General features: G+C 52.5%; 5 protein-coding genes across 5 annotated transcripts; 4 read left to right on the top strand and 1 right to left on the bottom strand.

The window, feature by feature from the left end:
• Nucleotides 1–1,120: 1,120 nt before the first annotated feature.
• BDV59DRAFT_204024 (alcohol dehydrogenase family protein) lies at nt 1,121–2,422 on the top strand (the record flags this gene model as incomplete). Its single annotated transcript, XM_073694361.1, has 5 exons — nt 1,121–1,257; nt 1,315–1,461; nt 1,517–1,613; nt 1,677–2,263; nt 2,320–2,422. The coding sequence occupies 5 exons, from the start codon at nt 1,121–1,123 to the stop codon at nt 2,420–2,422; spliced, it is 1,071 nt and encodes a 356-aa protein (XP_073545526.1).
• A 410-nt stretch (nt 2,423–2,832) lies between these two features.
• BDV59DRAFT_183589 (KH domain-containing protein) lies at nt 2,833–5,297 on the top strand. Its single transcript, XM_073690559.1, has 3 exons — nt 2,833–3,135; nt 3,390–3,859; nt 3,930–5,297. The coding sequence occupies exons 2-3, from the start codon at nt 3,472–3,474 to the stop codon at nt 4,610–4,612; spliced, it is 1,071 nt and encodes a 356-aa protein (XP_073545525.1). The 5' UTR covers nt 2,833–3,135; nt 3,390–3,471; the 3' UTR covers nt 4,613–5,297.
• A 441-nt stretch (nt 5,298–5,738) lies between these two features.
• Nucleotides 5,739–9,151, bottom strand: BDV59DRAFT_76802 (putative LPXTG-motif cell wall anchor domain protein). Its single transcript, XM_073697074.1, has 2 exons — nt 7,967–9,151; nt 5,739–7,876 (listed from the first exon to the last, which is right to left on the bottom strand). Exons 1-2 carry the CDS (start codon nt 9,032–9,034, stop codon nt 6,026–6,028), a joined length of 2,919 nt encoding a protein of 972 aa, XP_073545524.1. The 5' UTR covers nt 9,035–9,151; the 3' UTR covers nt 5,739–6,025.
• A 1,834-nt stretch (nt 9,152–10,985) lies between these two features.
• BDV59DRAFT_76754 (uncharacterized protein) lies at nt 10,986–11,495 on the top strand. The gene has a single exon (XM_073697072.1). The coding sequence runs from the start codon at nt 11,086–11,088 to the stop codon at nt 11,359–11,361; it is 276 nt and encodes a 91-aa protein (XP_073545523.1). The 5' UTR covers nt 10,986–11,085; the 3' UTR covers nt 11,362–11,495.
• Nucleotides 11,496–13,609: 2,114 nt separating this feature from the next.
• On the top strand, nt 13,610–16,342 carry dspD (putative protein-tyrosine phosphatase). Its single transcript, XM_073697073.1, has 2 exons — nt 13,610–13,813; nt 14,061–16,342. The coding sequence occupies exon 2, from the start codon at nt 14,221–14,223 to the stop codon at nt 16,333–16,335; it is 2,115 nt and encodes a 704-aa protein (XP_073545522.1). The 5' UTR covers nt 13,610–13,813; nt 14,061–14,220; the 3' UTR covers nt 16,336–16,342.
• The last annotated feature ends 114 nt before the right edge of the window (nt 16,343–16,456 follow it).

Here is a 16,456-nt window from a genome sequence, read left to right as displayed (position 1 = left end):
TCTCCTTTGGCTCTGTGATAATCTGGCGCTGTCCGTGATTCCCTCGTTCTATTGCATGGCCTGTACCTGCTTCTATTCCCGATGGATTAACAGGGTACTCCCAAGATTCTCGCTATGTTCAGTTGAAAATGGCCAGTGCAATTGAAGAATCCACACATCGGGTAGACGTCTTTGACAGGATAGCTTTAGTACCAACCGGTCTGCTTAGATTGGTTACTCAGTATGAGAGGCATAGCATTGTAATTGATAATAACAATCATGCTAGTGGAAGAAATATATTCCCTAAACAAGCCAGATTCATCGTCTACCAACCAACTTCTTCTGCATTCCCTTTGAGAGCATCATGGGGCGTGAGGTTTTCTATGTGCCAAACGTCCTACAAATAGTAATCTAGACAACTCACGGAACCATCAACATAGGTGTCGAATATTGTGAATACATGGGAGCTGTGATTCAAAGGCTAAGATAATGACGAAGGGGGTTGATGTACCGCGAGTTCGGAACAGACGAACGAGGAGCCTTTCAAAGGCATCATTCCCTTATCCATTGTCAATATCGAACTGGGGGCAATAATGGTACATACGATAAAATTGTACACAGTTTTGAATGTTTAATTGTTCGCTACCAAAGATGGCTCCGATTCGGCTGCAATAAGCCCAGTGTCGCTAGCGACAGCACAACAACTGGGTGGGAATATGTCACGCTTTCAAGCTGAACATGTCATTCGACAGAATGGACCATTGTACTTCTTCGGTTTTATATCCAAAAAAGCTACGTAGTACGTTTCAGAAATGTAGTTGGAGAAATCGACGTTTGCGGATTCTTGCTTGGGTACTTCTATGAGTGCCCTGCCAGCGATTCAAACCCTTATGCAGATATATGCCCAATATAGCTGATCACTGGACGGAAATTTGAAACCCTCAGGAGTCATACTTCGTACTCCATAAGATCCCCGTCCCAAATTCTGGACCGCCCCACAGAGGGGAGACATGAGGGGCAAAGGCCGCCTGCCCGTTCTTCGGACATAGAAATTTCTTCCTGGCAGAATCCCATAGCTCCTAGACGCCTTTTTGACCAAAGTACTCCTCTTGCTTCTACAAATTGCGATCGGTCGGGAAACATGGCTGCTGACGACAAGATGCGCGCGGTGGTATTCCGCGGCCCCTACAAGGTCGCTGTCGAGGAACGGCCAATTCCTCGAATTCAGGATCCGGAGGACATCATTGTGAAAGTTACGTACACAGCTCTTTGCGGAAGGTAAGAAGCATTTCTGCTCGGGTCAAGCAGCAAGGATCACGAACCTAATGGAGGCAGTGACCTTCACACTTTCCGCGGGATCGAACCCGCCGGTACCGGCTTCATTATGGGTCATGAAGTTACTGGTCATGTCATTGAGGTTGGCGATAAAGTGAAGACTATCCAAAAGGGGGATCTGGTCGTAAGTGCTTTCACGACATCTTGGTAAGTGGCTTCTCAAATCAGATGGATTTTCTCGGAGACATCTAATGTTCTACAGCGGTGAGTGCTTTTACTGCGCGCAGGGCTTCTCCTCGCGTTGCGAGAAGAACGTTTTGTTTGGATGCGACAACCTGGATGGTGCACAAGCGCAGTATGTAAGTATATCAATACGAAACACTACGGTTGTCTGGCGCTTCGGGTTAACAATCGATGTGTAGATCCGAATCCCCAACGCGGATGGAACCGCCATGAGAGCCCCCGCGGGCGTGGATGAGAAGTATCTCGTCCTGATGGCCGACATCTTCCCGACAGGCTACTTTGCAGCCAGTAGCGCCTTTAAGGGATACACGCCTGAGCAGATTGCGGACCAGACCGTTGTTCTTATCGGCTGTGGACCGGTTGGGCTGTGTGCGCTGATCAACGCGTTGGAGTTCAAGCCCAAGCATCTCCTTGCGGTTGATTCGGTCCCCTCGAGACTCGAGCTGGCCAAGTCGCTTGGGGCTGAGCCCTGGAACTTCCAGACGGATCGAGAGGGGCTTGACAAACGGGTGCAGGAGCTAACTAACGGACGCGGTGCCGACGCCGTGATTGAAGTGGTGGGACTGAGTCCGGCACTGAGGACGGGCTTTGACTTGCTGCGGCCGTGGGGTACAATTAGTAGCGTTGGAGTCCACAATGGAGAGATTCCTTGGGATGGTTGCGAGGCGTACGGCAAGAATCTGAGGGTGCAGATGGGCCGATGCCCTGTGAGATCCGTTTTCCCCCAGTCCTTGGAGGTTCTCAAGAAGAGCCAGCATTTGCTCGGGTATGTTCATGCTGTTGGATCCAGACAGGCTTTGATGACGATACTGACGAGGGTAGATTTATGGCGGAAAAGATTATGCCTCTCTCACAGGCGGTGGAGGCGTATGATCTCTTCAATGCGATGAAGGTGCAGAAGGTGATTTTCGAGGCGGATAAGTAAATGAATAGGAATTCATGTTGGTGTTACCAGGGCGAGATATTTGTGTAGCAGACTTGGAGGTTACCGGTCGATACCATGATACCGAACGGATGGAAGATGAGTTCCAGCCAGTGACACGTCAGATTGGTGAAGCTGGAATGTGGTGGGAGCAACACCCACGGACGGCGTATTCACCGGGATTGAGATTGGGTGTAGTAGAAAGCCTGAAGACTGAATTTATCGAAAAAAGGAGCGAACAGACACTCGAGACACGGAGCGCTGTCGCGGTGACGGAGGTCGAAGTTGCAGAAATGAATGCCGCCCAGACCCAACACCGCGCTAAGCCCGATTTGGCCGCCTCTTCCTCTCCACCTTTTTCTCATTCATTCCCTTCTCCCTTCTTCTCTTCTTCTCTTCCTCCTCTTCCTCTTCTTCACCTTCTCCCATCTCTTCTCTACGCGTCTCTACCCCCTCTCCTCCCCTCTTCTTCTTCCTCTTCTTCTTCGTCTTCTCCTCCTCCTTCTCCCTTCTTCCTCTCCCATCCCTCACTCCCTCTCCCCCTCTTCTTCCCTTCCCTACGACAACTTCCTCCGCCTTTCCTCCCCGCCCACTGAAACCCCTCTGAACGCCTCATCTATTCGCCTATCCCCCCCTCTTTGCCCGTCCAACCAGACTCCTTCATCCATCATCACGTCCGTCTGTTTTTACTACGATTCATTTTCAATCGACATTAGGTAAGTCGTCCGTCTATTTGGTCCTCAGCGCTCTGTCTTACCACCACGCGCCACACCTTGTCTGCCTTCTGTATCAACTTTATCTCTCGACACCAAGTCTATATATTTCTATTATATCTCTTCTTCCGTCCTCACTTGTTTATTCCCTCTCCTGGCTCGTCTCGAACGATCTGCGTCGAAAATATCGCGTGTCGTGCATATTTGAACTTGCGTCATACTCCCCCTCCGCATCCCCCGACTGACAACCCTACCAGGACGCGGCAAGCGAATCTATTATTTAATCTCGGACCTTTCTTCTGCAATTCCGCTTGATTTCCTCGCATTCTTGATATCATCATGGATTCTACCGAAATGCACGATGCCCCCGTGGCCGATGAGACGATGAATGATGCCGTCAACATGATCGACGAACCCGAAATCGATGTCATCCCCAAAACCGAGGAGGAATACGCCCAGTCGATGCTGACCCTCCGCGCGATCGTCTCCTCTAAAGAAGCCGGCATCATTATCGGCAAGGCAGGTAAAAATGTCGCCGACCTGCGCGACGAAACCGGTGTCAAGGCTGGTGTGAGTAAGGTGGTGCCTGGTGTGCACGACCGTGTCCTGACCGTGACCGGTCCTCTGGAAGGCACTGCTCAGGCGTATGCTCTGGTCGCCAAGGGCTTGCTGGAAGGAGCTCCGCAGATGGGTATGGGTGGCATTGTATCCAACAATGGAACTCATCGTAAGTCGTTCCGCACTCAAACCCTGACAGGGAGAGGGCCAAATGATCGAAACTAACCACCATCTTCTAGCCGTGCGACTTCTAATCTCTCACAACCAGATGGGTACCATCATCGGACGCCAGGGCCTGAAGATCAAGCACATCCAGGATGCTTCCGGTGTCCGCATGGTCGCCCAGAAGGAAATGCTTCCCCAGTCGACTGAACGGATCGTGGAGGTGCAAGGAACGCCCGAGGGTATCCAAAAGGCCGTTTGGGAGATTGGCAAATGCCTTATCGACGACTGGCAGCGCGGTACTGGTACCATCCTCTACAATCCCGCTGTTCGGGCCTCGGTTGGTTCTGGCTCGGTGAACAACATGGGTAATGGCTATGGCAGTCGCCCTTACAACAGAACCGGCAACGGTGCCGACTTCAGCGACCAATCCGGTAGTTACAGCAGACGGTCTAACTCCGACGCCGACCGTAGCGGCTTCCCCATGGTCACCGAGGAGGGCGAGGAGATCCAGACGCAGAACATCAGCATTCCCGCTGATATGGTTGGATGCATCATTGGCCGGGCCGGAAGCAAGATCACTGAGATCCGCAGGAGCTCGGGAGCTCGGATCTCGATTGCGAAGGCCCCTCACGACGAAACGGGGGAGCGCATGTTCACCATCATGGGAAGCGCCGCGGCGAACGAGAAGGCATTGTATTTGTTGTATGAGAACCTTGAGGCTGAGAAGACCCGTCGCAGCCAGCTTCCTCAGGAATGAGAGGTGCCTTGAAACCCGCTAGTTCGGCCTGGCACTCTTAGGAAGAGATCGACCACTGGCTCGCACTTATCTCAATCGAAATATCCTACCGCTGTTTTCCTGTCGCTTTCCTAGTCTTCTGCTTCTTGACGCTGTCTTTCTTCTATTCTCTCTTCTTTTAATTGAGCAGCCTCTTCGGTTTCCCGGAAGCAAGGGTTTGCCGAGATCGGCCGTACATGCTTGTTAGATACCAGAACTTGCGATCGCTGACGATCGTCGTGCTTTGAATGAACCGAACTCGGAAGCGATACCTTTGGCGCTGATGTGCTGTTTATCCCAAGGACATCGGCCATATCCGACTCGTGTGATTGTCCTCTGCCTCCGTCTCATCTGCTCTATGAAAAGTTGCTCAGATTGCCCACTGTCTCCCATTCCTTCCTCCCGCGTCTCTTATCCTCGTCCTGAATATTCCTCAAACCTTAACAGTCTTGTGTCCGTCTACTCCATGTCCCATCGAGCAACCTTTCGTTCTCTCTCTCTTCTGAGCTATCCTGTTATCTCTCCCTGATCTCCTATTCCCGACAAACTCATCATCTACCGGACATCTTCCTCTCAACTGATACCGAAGTTGATAACATCTTGAGATCTTGTCTAAGATCATGGCAGAAGTAGCAGTAGACAATGATAATGACATGTTCCTATAGCATGATTTCGGCATTTTCGGGCATCTGCCCCTATGTCTGGTTCTATGTAGGTCTGTAGTGAACATGTATCTTTTGACATGATGGCAAGGCTACACTGGATACTGATTGGAAGTGTTGCCAGAGTCATTGATCAACGGATATATAGCATATATTCGTCATTAGCCAATTTATGTAGCACCATTCTGCCAAGTATCAAGTAGAGAGAAAAGCCCACAGAGTCAGTTAATTTATACATCCGTTGCATCAGATAATAAAAACAGAGAATTTACTGACATGAAGAATCAGATAGGAAAAATCAGGGACGGTGTTTGTACATGAACCCGAACCCCCCCCAAAAGCGTAGGGGAAACAACACAACAGGAATGAAGCGAAGAAAAGAAAACCATGATATTCGCCCAAGAAGGAAATGTCTTCGTCCAATGCGCTGTGTCCACGTATGCATGCATTCAAATCCGGTAATGTAGTGTCAAAACATTCGTCGTTAGGTCTGAAACTGAGTTCAACAAACGGCCTCAGGGGGGCCTCAGGGCGAAGCAGGTAATAAGAGAAAAGAAAAAAACGCCGGCTATGAAGAATATCCAAATTCATGGCTGGGTCGCTGCGTTAGATGAAAGGCGTAACCGATATTGAATGCCAGATCGAAGCATAGAACAGAAGAACAAGAAGAAAAGAAAGGAGAAGGCCGCAGTATTTATGACTGGTAACGATAAACGAAGAAAACGCCAAGTAATCAATCAATGCTGTCATCGAAGGAATTTACAGCGTGGTCAGCCGTGGACAGCTGGCGCTGCCGAAGGCCAAATCTGCGTGCGCCTAGGCTATTTGTTCTTGCTCGATTTTGGACGATGGGTGTGTAGCTCGTCGCCAATTTGCTGGAGGCAGTGATCCGCGTCTGCGAGGGCTCTTGCGCCGGTGAAAGGGGCCCTTCGTCACCAGCAACAGTGGAGACTGCAGGGGACAGTCCATATCGACGAGAACCCGCTTGGATATTGGAGCGGGCAGTCGCTGGGGTGTAACTTGAGGTTGCGAGACTTCTGCGAAGGGGTAGACCCGACTGCGAGGCGGTCGGAGTGCGGGGTTGAGGAAGTTGTGTTTGAGGGAGTTGCGCTGAAAATCGTGGGCTCTGGTCTTGTAGAGAGTCGTGCATGGAGGGAGACATCGAGTACAGCTGGGAGTGTCGCTGACGTGGAGAAACTCGGTGAGTATAGGCAGGGCCGCCTATGTCCGTCATGCTTCGCGATAGCGACCGAATATGGGAAGACCGCTGTTCGGAGCTGTCGTCCTCGTTCTGCAGCCTCCTTGTCCGAAGTGATGTTGAAAGCCGGCTCAGTCGGCTTGCAGGCGCTGACGAGCCCGGTGACTGCGTTTGTTTTGACTCAGAAGCTGGCTCATTTAATTTCTTGGTATTAGGACCATCCTCTGTCGGGATGGCGCTAACTGTTGCCAGACTGGTCCGACGCGATTCAAGGCGACCGGGCGCATGCGTAGTGCTCTTCCGGCGGGATATACCCTCGGGCTCCTGGCTCGTACTCCGAGAAAAGGTGAGCGTAGGAGTTGCAGTCCCTTCATCGGCGTTGTTATGGTGCGTCCCGTGGGTCCCTTCAGCGCCTGACACTTGCTGTGCGCGAAGCTGCTCGTCGGACAACGCAAGACAGAGTTCAGTTAAACTTCGGCAAACGCTGTCTGCCTTCCGTCTGGAGTGCCTTTCAGACGAACTATATCCGTTCACGACGGACACACTACCCGAGGGGGTTTTCCCGGAGGAAAGAAGCGCGGACAACGACAGGGCATCCATCACTGTGACCTCTAAGGCTGCATAAACCTCCTTGCTTAGGACATTTTTGGCCTTGGCCAGCGCAGACTGTAGGAGCGGATGAACTTGACTGTGTATCGTTATAGTGTCCGAGTCATTAGACGGACCGCTGACCTTGCGGCCATGGCGAGGAGAGGAGGATACTGTTGTGACTGTTGTTGTCGCTGTTTGTGGCCGATCGGTGGATGCAGAGGAGATTGCCTCCTGTGAAGAAGGCGGCAGCTTTCCGGTCAATTCCAATTTCTTAATGCGTGATTTGAGATCTTCCAGCTCGTCCCACACGGTTGAGGGTGCAGTCGTTGAGAGGGTTGACTCGGTTCCATCCTGTCGAGTGCGATCATGTTCTTGTAGTGCACGTTCTGTGGCCTCCGAGGTAGATGTGTGTCGACTGCTGCGGATGGTAGAGAGCGCGGAGTGGCGATATACCCGGGGATCCTGTAGAGACGCTCGTCTTTCGACATTGGTATCGGGCGAGCGAGGCGAAGCGTCCGGGCTGACGCGGCTAAAGCGGCTGCGAGGCAGGCCGATCGTGGACCTGGAGCTGGAGCCGTAACCGGGATGGTGTGAACGGGAGTGGTCGTCAAGTGGATGAGCGGAGGCCGAATAGGGGTAGGATAGAGAGCTGTAGGGGGTGGAGGGAGAGGCATTATTGGAATGCAAGGGGCTGTCGTAGGTACTTAATCGGAGCTGGTCGGGGGAAGGGGTTTGTTCGTTATTCACACGCGAGGCAGGAGATCGCAGGCCACTCCCAGACATTCGAAATCGCGACTGTTTCCACTCTGTCAGTCAACGCCGATTCTTTCAGACGACCTTGCCGTTGGGGCAGTCAAGGTATGGTTGTCGCATGGAAGCACTTACTCGTCGAAGTTCTGACCGTCCGAAGGAGTCTCGACGCGTGGAATCGGACCTGGCAATGTTCAAGAAGATGTCTTCGTTTTTCGACCGGGCATCATCCGCCATCGGAGTCCGCTTGCCGTCGTCAAGTCCCTGTTTTTCGGCACCATTTACGGCACGGTCGCGTTCGTCGGCCAGCGTTCTCGCGTGGGCGTAGGTGACTGTTGAGGACGGCATTCTCCTCTTCACATTCGGGAGTGGGTGTTGGGTATACAACGACTCGTTCCGACGCTTTGTCGCATTGGGACTCAACACTCGAACGGTTGAGCGCGCATGAAGGGGCGACGCAGGTTCGCCGTGCTGACGGGAAGCTGGATCTCGTCGGGGGGATTGGGGCTGCGATGAAGAGGCTGCTGTCGAAGAGCGAAGGTAGGACAAGTTCAGACCGGGCACTGAACGCCGGGGTGTGTCGTACAGCAGACTGCGCTGGGGCCTCGGGGAGGGATCGGGCGCTATGGACCGCGACGGGGCGTCGTCAACAGCGGGAAGACTGTGGGAGGCGTGATGTGAGGCGGTCAAGGCTCTCTTGCGAAGAGGGTAATGGCACTCGAAGCTGAAGCGACTCTGAGGCAATCGATGATGAGCAGACGGCTGAGCAGGAGAGGAAGAGGAGGAGGTGGTGGTGGTGTTGGAAGGCTGTTGGGAGGAAGAGGAAGCGAATAGAGCTGGACCGGACGACCTTAGCGCGGCTGCCCTGCCCGTGTCACGGGGATCGTCCCCCATCATCATCATCGTCCTCCTCGTCGTCTCCGGCGTATCACCCGTCCTCCCTTCCTCCCGTCGTCTCTCCGACGTTGGTCGCCCGGGGAATTCGGTCAACGAGGGACTGCGATCCGGGTGGAACTCAGTCGTGGTCGTCCGGCTGGAAAATCGCACCACTGGAGGTAGATGCGAACGGGATCTAGGCGGAGCATCGATGGTCGGATGATCCACGGCGGACTCAGTCTTTCGTCGAGGGCGGGAAGTGAAGCGGGAGTTGATGGGGGACGAAGGGAGAGAGGATGCCTCTGCTACCTCGTCGGGGAATCTCATCGTGCAAACTGGTCAGGCATCCACGTCGTCGTTGCTGCATGTTCTCCGTCCCATTCGATCAATCACAATGCAAAGGAGAATTTCGCCTACAGGAGGGGAAAGGAGAAAATTCATCACTCCAGTTTCTTGTGGGGACCATGGATGTTGCTAGTGCAGGCTACGGATAATACAGATCTCTTTACGGCGCACTCATTTCGACTACAGTGACTGTGGGCAGCAGGATCTCTCGATCTCTCAATCACTGCTAATAATAGTGAGGAGGAAATGAAGGAGAATCGCGGTGGCTGGGGACGAGACAGTGGAGCTGGTGGGATCCACCGAGGAATAAAAATGATCCTTCGGCAGAGGAGACAGAGGCTGATCGATCTCTTCGTGGGATTTTACGATCTGCTTGGTGGTTGTTTTCTCCGATGACCTTCGAGGTCGCTTGATCTCCCAGTTGATGAGTTCGACAACCAAGAACAAACGTCTGTAGCTGATCCAACAGTCAACCGGAATTTTCCCTTTATTATTTATCCTCTCCAGTTCCTGTAGCAACAAGACATAATAGCCCTGGGAGAACCATGGTTCGCATTTGCTGCTTCCTTGGTTCACCAGCTGCCAGCTCTGTCGGTAGACGGTATCCTGCATAAACAGTTGGCCGCTAGTCTCTTGTCTTGGAGGGTATCCGTCGACAATCAACTGGACGCTCTTGTTCCCGGTCTATTACTGAGTCTTGAGTGGCCATCTATATGCTCTGATCCGAGACTGGCTGGAACTGAGAGTCGTCAACTCATATTAATGCGAGTCACTCATCATTGCTGACATGACGATGTTCAGAGGTTGGCAGAATATTGAGATAAGTCCAGGGCACTTTGTACAGTACATGGAGGGAGTGTCGATGGAATGGCATGCCGCGCATGGTTCACCACACGTTCTCAGGAACTGCAATATCTCATAATTCCCAGGATGTACTAGCTACACGTCAGTTGAATAGTGAAGACCAAACTCTGCATCGGTCGCCTGAGTCGCCAACGGACATGCTGAAACAACTGCTGTCAAGTAACCCCGCTATCTCCAATTCTGTAACATCAAGCGCTCTACCTAGTAGGTCTGGAGCGTTGCGCAAGCGAAAACCACACCGCACTGCGTAGCTTGTCTCGAGATGACAAGGTTAATTGGACGTAAGCTGATATTATAAACGAAGGTTTCGGTCTCTATTGAAACAATTGCTGATCGCCATAGTGCAGATTGATACGGTATCCATCGCGACATTGCGTGCGGCAGAGGGATAAATATAGTAATCCGATGGTGATCCTGCCTACGAGGATGATAGGCGCAGAGGTCGAGATTGGTTGGGTGCTTCCATGGATGACAAGTCCTGTGTTGGCGGATGGAAGCGCTGCCTCAATTTTGAAACATCCCCGAAACCCAACTAACTATACTATGTCCCAGGGGCAGGAGGTACATGACCCTACCTAGATAGAGAAACTAAACACGGCATATTAAGTGTGTGTAGAGAACGCGCCCACTCATCTATCTGAGGACTGTCTCAGGTCGCTTATGCTTTGTGGAGATATGAATACGGGCGTGCATGGCCATCTAAATGTCACAAGTCCCCTTGCTGGGGGCGGCGGCTGCTGATAGATTAAGTAGGTAATATAATGAGCAATCTGTCCAAAGGATCTCTGCCGCGATTATCCCGGGTTGCAAGACCGAACCGCAGGCCCGAGTTCGGCGGTTCTTAATGTATTCCTGGTTGTGTATCAGTTGGACATTGCAACCACGTGGAGATGGAAGGGTCAGGTTTGAAATAGATTGTCCCCGTGGATTAATCATCACATCTCTGCATTCGATATCCTGAGGCTGCATTGTCGGTGAACCTGCGCTCCTAGAAGCTTCCTCCTTATGATTCACCCTCGGCGGGAAGATCTTCAGGGCATCACATCATCGAGTTCCCTAAGCAGGCCCCCTTTTCTCCCACGTCTTGGGATATGATGGACCTGATCAGCCGGGGAATGATGTAGTCGGTGAAACGTTAGGTATTGAATCATATTGCAGTTCCTTTCTAAATGGAGCATGACAGGCGAGCTCTTCCACATGATGGTGGCGAGGAGTTTAGCTTGGAATTGGTGCGTTTCAGAATGGCCAAACCCCTCCACCGGCGGGCTCTTAGCGCATGCAATGGGGTGTTTCAGCTGTGTTTGCTCTTGTCGGCTCTATCGCATTCTCTCATCTCATTTAAACGGGACAAGACAAGAAAGGTGCAAGAATGTCGAAGATATACAGTGTACGCATACCTCTGGATGAGGAAGGGTATGACCGCTCATCCTGTTCGAATAGGGTGAACAAAGCAAGACAATTACGCCGCAGATCATGCTTATCCCACAGTGCTGATGACGCTGAGAGAAAAACACCCACTGCTTGCCCACCGTTTCCAGGGGTCGTCGAACGGCTCTAATTCGTAGTCCGATCCGCCTTTTCGTTTCATCTTCCCCAGAGCCTCTGGCGGCCTCCACAGCAAGAGATCCCTGCGAAACGTTGCCATCCATCCCTGTAAAAAGGTGCCGCTTGCTCTTCTGACCGCTTGGTTTCTCTTCTCGATTTCTCTCCTGATGATTTTGACTGTTCTTTGGTGTGGAGTGACTTCGACTTCCCAGTTATCTTATTCTAATTATTTCGGTATTTTCTCCCCGAACAGCAAACAAACACCAGACGGACAGAGCGAGCTCCGTGCACCCACAAGCGGGTCCCATCACACCGATTTGGAATTCCTACTGCAGTTCACCATCTGGAGAGACGGATGTACCACAGTTCAGTCGGTGTATCCAATTTGGATCGGGTTGATCTCCTCGTGGGCGTGTAAACAGACTTTTTTCTGTGTCGCTTCTGGAAGAATCCTCTGTGATTCTTCTTCTCTCCTTTCTGCCCTGTCGTCATCGTTGTGATTATCATTGTTCCTCCCGACGCCGGGGTGCCCGAGCACAATCACTCCAAGAGCAAATGAAAATCCTGTCTGAGCCTAGTACCACTCTGGTATAGATTCTCATCCGGGTCACGGCGGTGTGGTTCTACCCAACAGGGAAGGATTCGGATGCCGAAGCGAAAGTTTTGAGACAGGTACGTCCCATTCAGTGGTGGTGGTATCACTAGATTTCATGATTAGCGTTCTTCTTCCCCTCTGTTTTTCTCGTGTTGGGGATCCCGTTAGTTTGTTTATATGTCCCGAAGAGCGCAATTTCGTTCCTGTTCCGAATAATTTGCCCTTTCCCTTCGGAGTTTAGCCTCGACTCTTACCCTTTTCGGTGGCGTCAATTGTGGAGCTATCGGTTTCCCCATTTTATTTTTATTTTCCTTGTGTTCCAAGTTGTGACCTACCCCTTCCCTTTCCCCTGGTTCAGATACGCGATGGATCCGAAAGCAGAGAGAGAGAGAGAAATCCAAGAGGAAGAGAAGTGGAGAGTGTGGAAGCAGCTGATACTCCATATGGGTGGATAGGGATCTGTGGTGAAGGTGGCTCCTGATGCACATCCAACACTACGGCGAAACTTCTCAGCCCTGGGTTGTATCAGAACTGTCTCCACTCCTCTCGGTGTCCATCACTTCCCCCATTTGCCAAGTTGAAACCCATTCCACCGCAGTTGATCCTCGCTCCCCGGACCGAGCGGCACGTCTGAGTGGACCGCCAGGTGGCGACGGACGAGGAGGTGATACGGACGAGCGAAGAGCCTTCGAGGGGACATGCCGGCTGTTGGGAAGGATCTGGCATCTGATTTGCGTGCTTTTGGCGCCCATGATGCACATTCCAGCCTCCCTCACCAACCCGGGCGGCTAAAATTAGAGCTGCAGGCGATGGTTGGCGGATGTGATTGGTTTCCCACATCTGGTTGACCGAAGTGTCTCCTGTGCCCCACCCAAGGAACCCCGTGGATTGGCTGCCGGCCAGTAACACGGCCGGCCAGGGGCCAATCAGCACCGGGGCCCTCCACTCTGGGCTTCCCGTCTGCTTCTCCCAAACGAACTACTATCGAGATGACCAACTGTCGACCTTCAAAACCTAAGAATAGGTGGTTGCGTATTCAGTGGTCATCATCGGCGAGAGACACAGAGAGGAATCGGTATCCAGAATCTCGTCCTGGTGGCATTTTTCTCGATTCCTCGTCGGGAAGCGGGGAAGATCTTTCATCTCCTCCGTGCTCTTATTCTTTTGCTTCTTACTGCGTCCTTCCATATCTCAATCCTACGCAGTAGTTCTTCCCCACTCCTCTCTCTCTCTCTCTCTCTGTCTTCTTACTCCCCTCCCTTCTTCTCTTCTCTTCTCTTCCCCTCTTACTCTCTTCCACAGGCCCTTTTCTTTCCCTTGGGTCGTGGGCAGTCGTTCAAGTCTCTCCTCTCCCTCTCTTCTTCTCCTTCCCTTGACACCCCCTTCGTCTTCTTCTCTCACCCTCCATCTTATCTTGTCTGTGCTTTCGTCATTCCCCGGGGGAACGACTGCCCACACGAAAATACTCCCGGGCGGCAATTCCTCTCTGCACAGTCCCCCATTCCCATATTTATTTTTTTTCCCTACCTATTATTATCCTTTCCATGCCCTTATAATATTCATTCTGCATCTGTTTCTGATTCATTTCAGAAACCCTTTCTTTCCTTTTGATTCCTCTGGTTTTATTTCTCCCACTCGGCTTCTTTGATACACCCCTGCAGCAACGCAGGGGGCTTTTATTGTTCCTACAACAATCCACAATCCTTGACATCACTGACATATCTCGAAGAGGTAATCGCCCTTTCGTGCATTCTCTGGTATGTCCTCTCCAAATTCATTCTTCGCCCTCATCCTTCCTTCTCCCCTTCTGCATCTTTCTCGCCCGTACATCCCGCAACCATGCCGTGGTTCTTCCTCTCCTCCACCTAATACCGGAGTCTTGTGATGTTAGAGTTCACCGCATCCACCCGTTTCACTCTCCTTGCAGCTTCGTTTTTTCCGCTCAGAATCCCTTGACTTGATCCAATTTGATCCTATGGAGACTGACTCGACGATGTCCAAAAGGTCATTTGCTCTGGTAGCAAGTCCAACACTTCCTTCTCTTTCGTCTACTGGATGCGATAGTTGTACAGCAGTCGTCGCGTCAGCATCCCGCGAGAGCCGCGAGTCTGAAAGGGACCCGTCCCCTTTCAAACGCCCATCAATTTCCTCCGCTGTTTCCATCATGCCCGTTCAAACCAGTCAACCGTCTGTCCCGGACTCGTTTCCGTCCTTCATGTCCGTCTTTGGTGGGAGATTGCCCAACCAGTCCGATAAAGAGGAGCAACATCTCGTGGCCGCCCACCCGCTCAGCGTCCCCCCACATGTCACTGTCAACACCTCACGGCGACCGCTTCCCTTTCGACATCGCGAGAGCGTTTCTTCCGTGGCTTCCGCCTCCACCGAGTCTTCTCCTACTACCACCATCTCCACATTTGACTCTCCCTCAGCTCCCGACACCTCCCCGAGCTCCTCTCCCGAGTCGCCCTCGTCCATGCCAGTGACATACCCCAAATTCATGCCTCCGGCTCGAAATATCGAGAGCCAGACGCTCTCCGCCGCTCAGAACAATGTCGCAAAGTTATCGTCGGATGTTCCGAGCCTCAAGCGGCCGGATTCCCCCGGCCGGCGAGCACGGAATCTCAAGAATCTGTCCCTCAGGATGCCCCCACCGTCCCAATCTTCCCGCCCCCCCATTGCAACAGCTCCTGTCGTTGACACAGGCACGCAACACCTCTCTGCACCTCCATCCCCCATGCATGGCCCTCCAAAGAGTACACGGCGCAAACCAGCGAACCTCACGATCCGCACCCCCGGATTTGACCGGTCCTTCTCTAGTAACGTCACAGAGATGGTCCCGCCTACCCCGCACGGCCGACAATCGTTGCGACACACCGAATCTTCCCCTTCTCTGACCTCGATTTTCTCCCCGTCGTTCGGCCCCAAGGGCGGCATGCAGTTACCTAGACCCGTTACGCACCACGGCACTCAACGCCCTCCGGGCGCCTCAGAGGAAGGGCTGTCTCCTTTGCCGTCCGCTCAGGATCAAAGCGTGCTCCACGAACTGGAGGAAGAGGATGACCACCTCGATTCCCGCGAGTCCACGCGGCGCAACGAGCGCGGCTATCCGCACGGGCCGATCCAGATCTACGACTCTGGGGTGTATCTGTATTTGGAACCCACGATGCAGGAAGCGTCGCAGTTCGACGTTGTCGTGAACGTGGCGAAGGAAGTCGCCAACCCGTTTACCAACAAAAATGCCAACAATGGAACCGTAATGAGCACCTTGCGGAGTGCATCAACCCCCTCCAAGCGAATGTCTGTCGTGGATCCTGGGACAGCCGTTTCTGATGCGTCATTCAAGTCTGCATTCGAATACCCCCAGGCCGATATCAATTCCCCAGCAACTCCTCACGCGGAGTCCGGGCCGGAATACGTCCATGTTGGCTGGGATCATAATTCCGAAATTCTCGATGATCTGTTCCCTCTGTGTGAGCTGATTGATTCCCGCGTGTCACAAGGGAAGAAGGTGCTCATTCACTGTCAACTGGGCGCTAGCCGTTCTGCCTCCTTGGTTATTGCATACGGCCTCTACAAAAATCGGCATCTCGACTTCAATTCAATGTATGAGATTGTCAAAGGGCGCAGCCGCTGGGTTGGGCCGAACATGAGCCTGATCTACCAGCTGACAGACTTCCGGTCGCGATTGCTTCGTGGCAGCCCATCCAAACCAGCGCCCGAGGAATGGTTTGTGGCTGGACATCGAAGATGTTCTGAACCTCAGGTCCCACGGACCAGCAGAGTGGATCCTCCAGAAATGGACACTCCGGTCGGCTCAGACGGGCACAGCTCGAGTAATGGCCTTTCGCAAGGTTCAGTCGGCTCGCTTTCTATTCCGTCTACGAATCAGACAACACCTACATCTACGGAGAGCCTAAACTTCAAGTCGCTCTCTCACAAACGAAGCTTGTCCCCTCGACCCTTGCCGCTGAGGCAATCGAGCTTCCATACCCTTGGGACTACTTTCAGAGCAATGCAACCGGCATCGGAACGCAACACCTGGCGCACAGAATCCGGCCCTTACTCCCTGGCGAAAACCGACATCTTCGTGCGTGATGTGCCGGAAGAGCCACCCGCGCTGTTTTCACCTCGCACCACAGGGTTTCTGGCGGCACCGGTTCCTCGCTCTGTCCCGAATGGATCCGAGGGTGAATTCCTTCAATCACGGACGGCGGACCCGAGATCGCCACCTCCAGGAAACGAGCGTCTAATCATGAGAAACATTGACGAGTTTCTGTAACCGAGCCATAATGTTTAAGACGAGGAGTCTGAAGCTGATCTCAGCAGCCTCGTTCCAGGAATGATTGCATGACATTTGACTAGTCTTTCTGATGAAGACTTCTTTCGCTCAGTTCCAACCT

The sequence above is a fragment of the Aspergillus ambiguus genome (assembly GCF_047715705.1).
Source record: "Aspergillus ambiguus strain CBS 117.58 unplaced genomic scaffold BDV59scaffold_29, whole genome shotgun sequence".
NCBI lineage: Eukaryota > Fungi > Ascomycota > Eurotiomycetes > Eurotiales > Aspergillaceae > Aspergillus > Aspergillus ambiguus.
Note: the sequence above shows the minus strand (reverse complement) of the source record. Positions and strands in the feature narration are given on the sequence as shown.

Bases quoted from the DNA above. Each gene is read 5' to 3' on its own strand.
- BDV59DRAFT_183589 (XM_073690559.1), top strand. From the start codon at position 3,472: ATGGATTCTACCGAAATGCACGATGCCCCCGTGGCCGATGAGACGATG. The intron at 3,860-3,929 runs GTAAGTCGTTCC...ACCATCTTCTAG, and splicing joins ATCCAACAATGGAACTCATC to CCGTGCGACTTCTAATCTCT.
- BDV59DRAFT_76802 (XM_073697074.1), bottom strand. From the start codon at position 9,034: ATGAGATTCCCCGACGAGGTAGCAGAGGCATCCTCTCTCCCTTCGTCC. The intron at 7,877-7,966 runs GTAAGTGCTTCC...GAGTGGAAACAG, and splicing joins GACGGTCAGAACTTCGACGA to TCGCGATTTCGAATGTCTGG.
- BDV59DRAFT_76754 (XM_073697072.1), top strand. From the start codon at position 11,086: ATGGAGCATGACAGGCGAGCTCTTCCACATGATGGTGGCGAGGAGTTT.
- dspD (XM_073697073.1), top strand. From the start codon at position 14,221: ATGCCCGTTCAAACCAGTCAACCGTCTGTCCCGGACTCGTTTCCGTCC.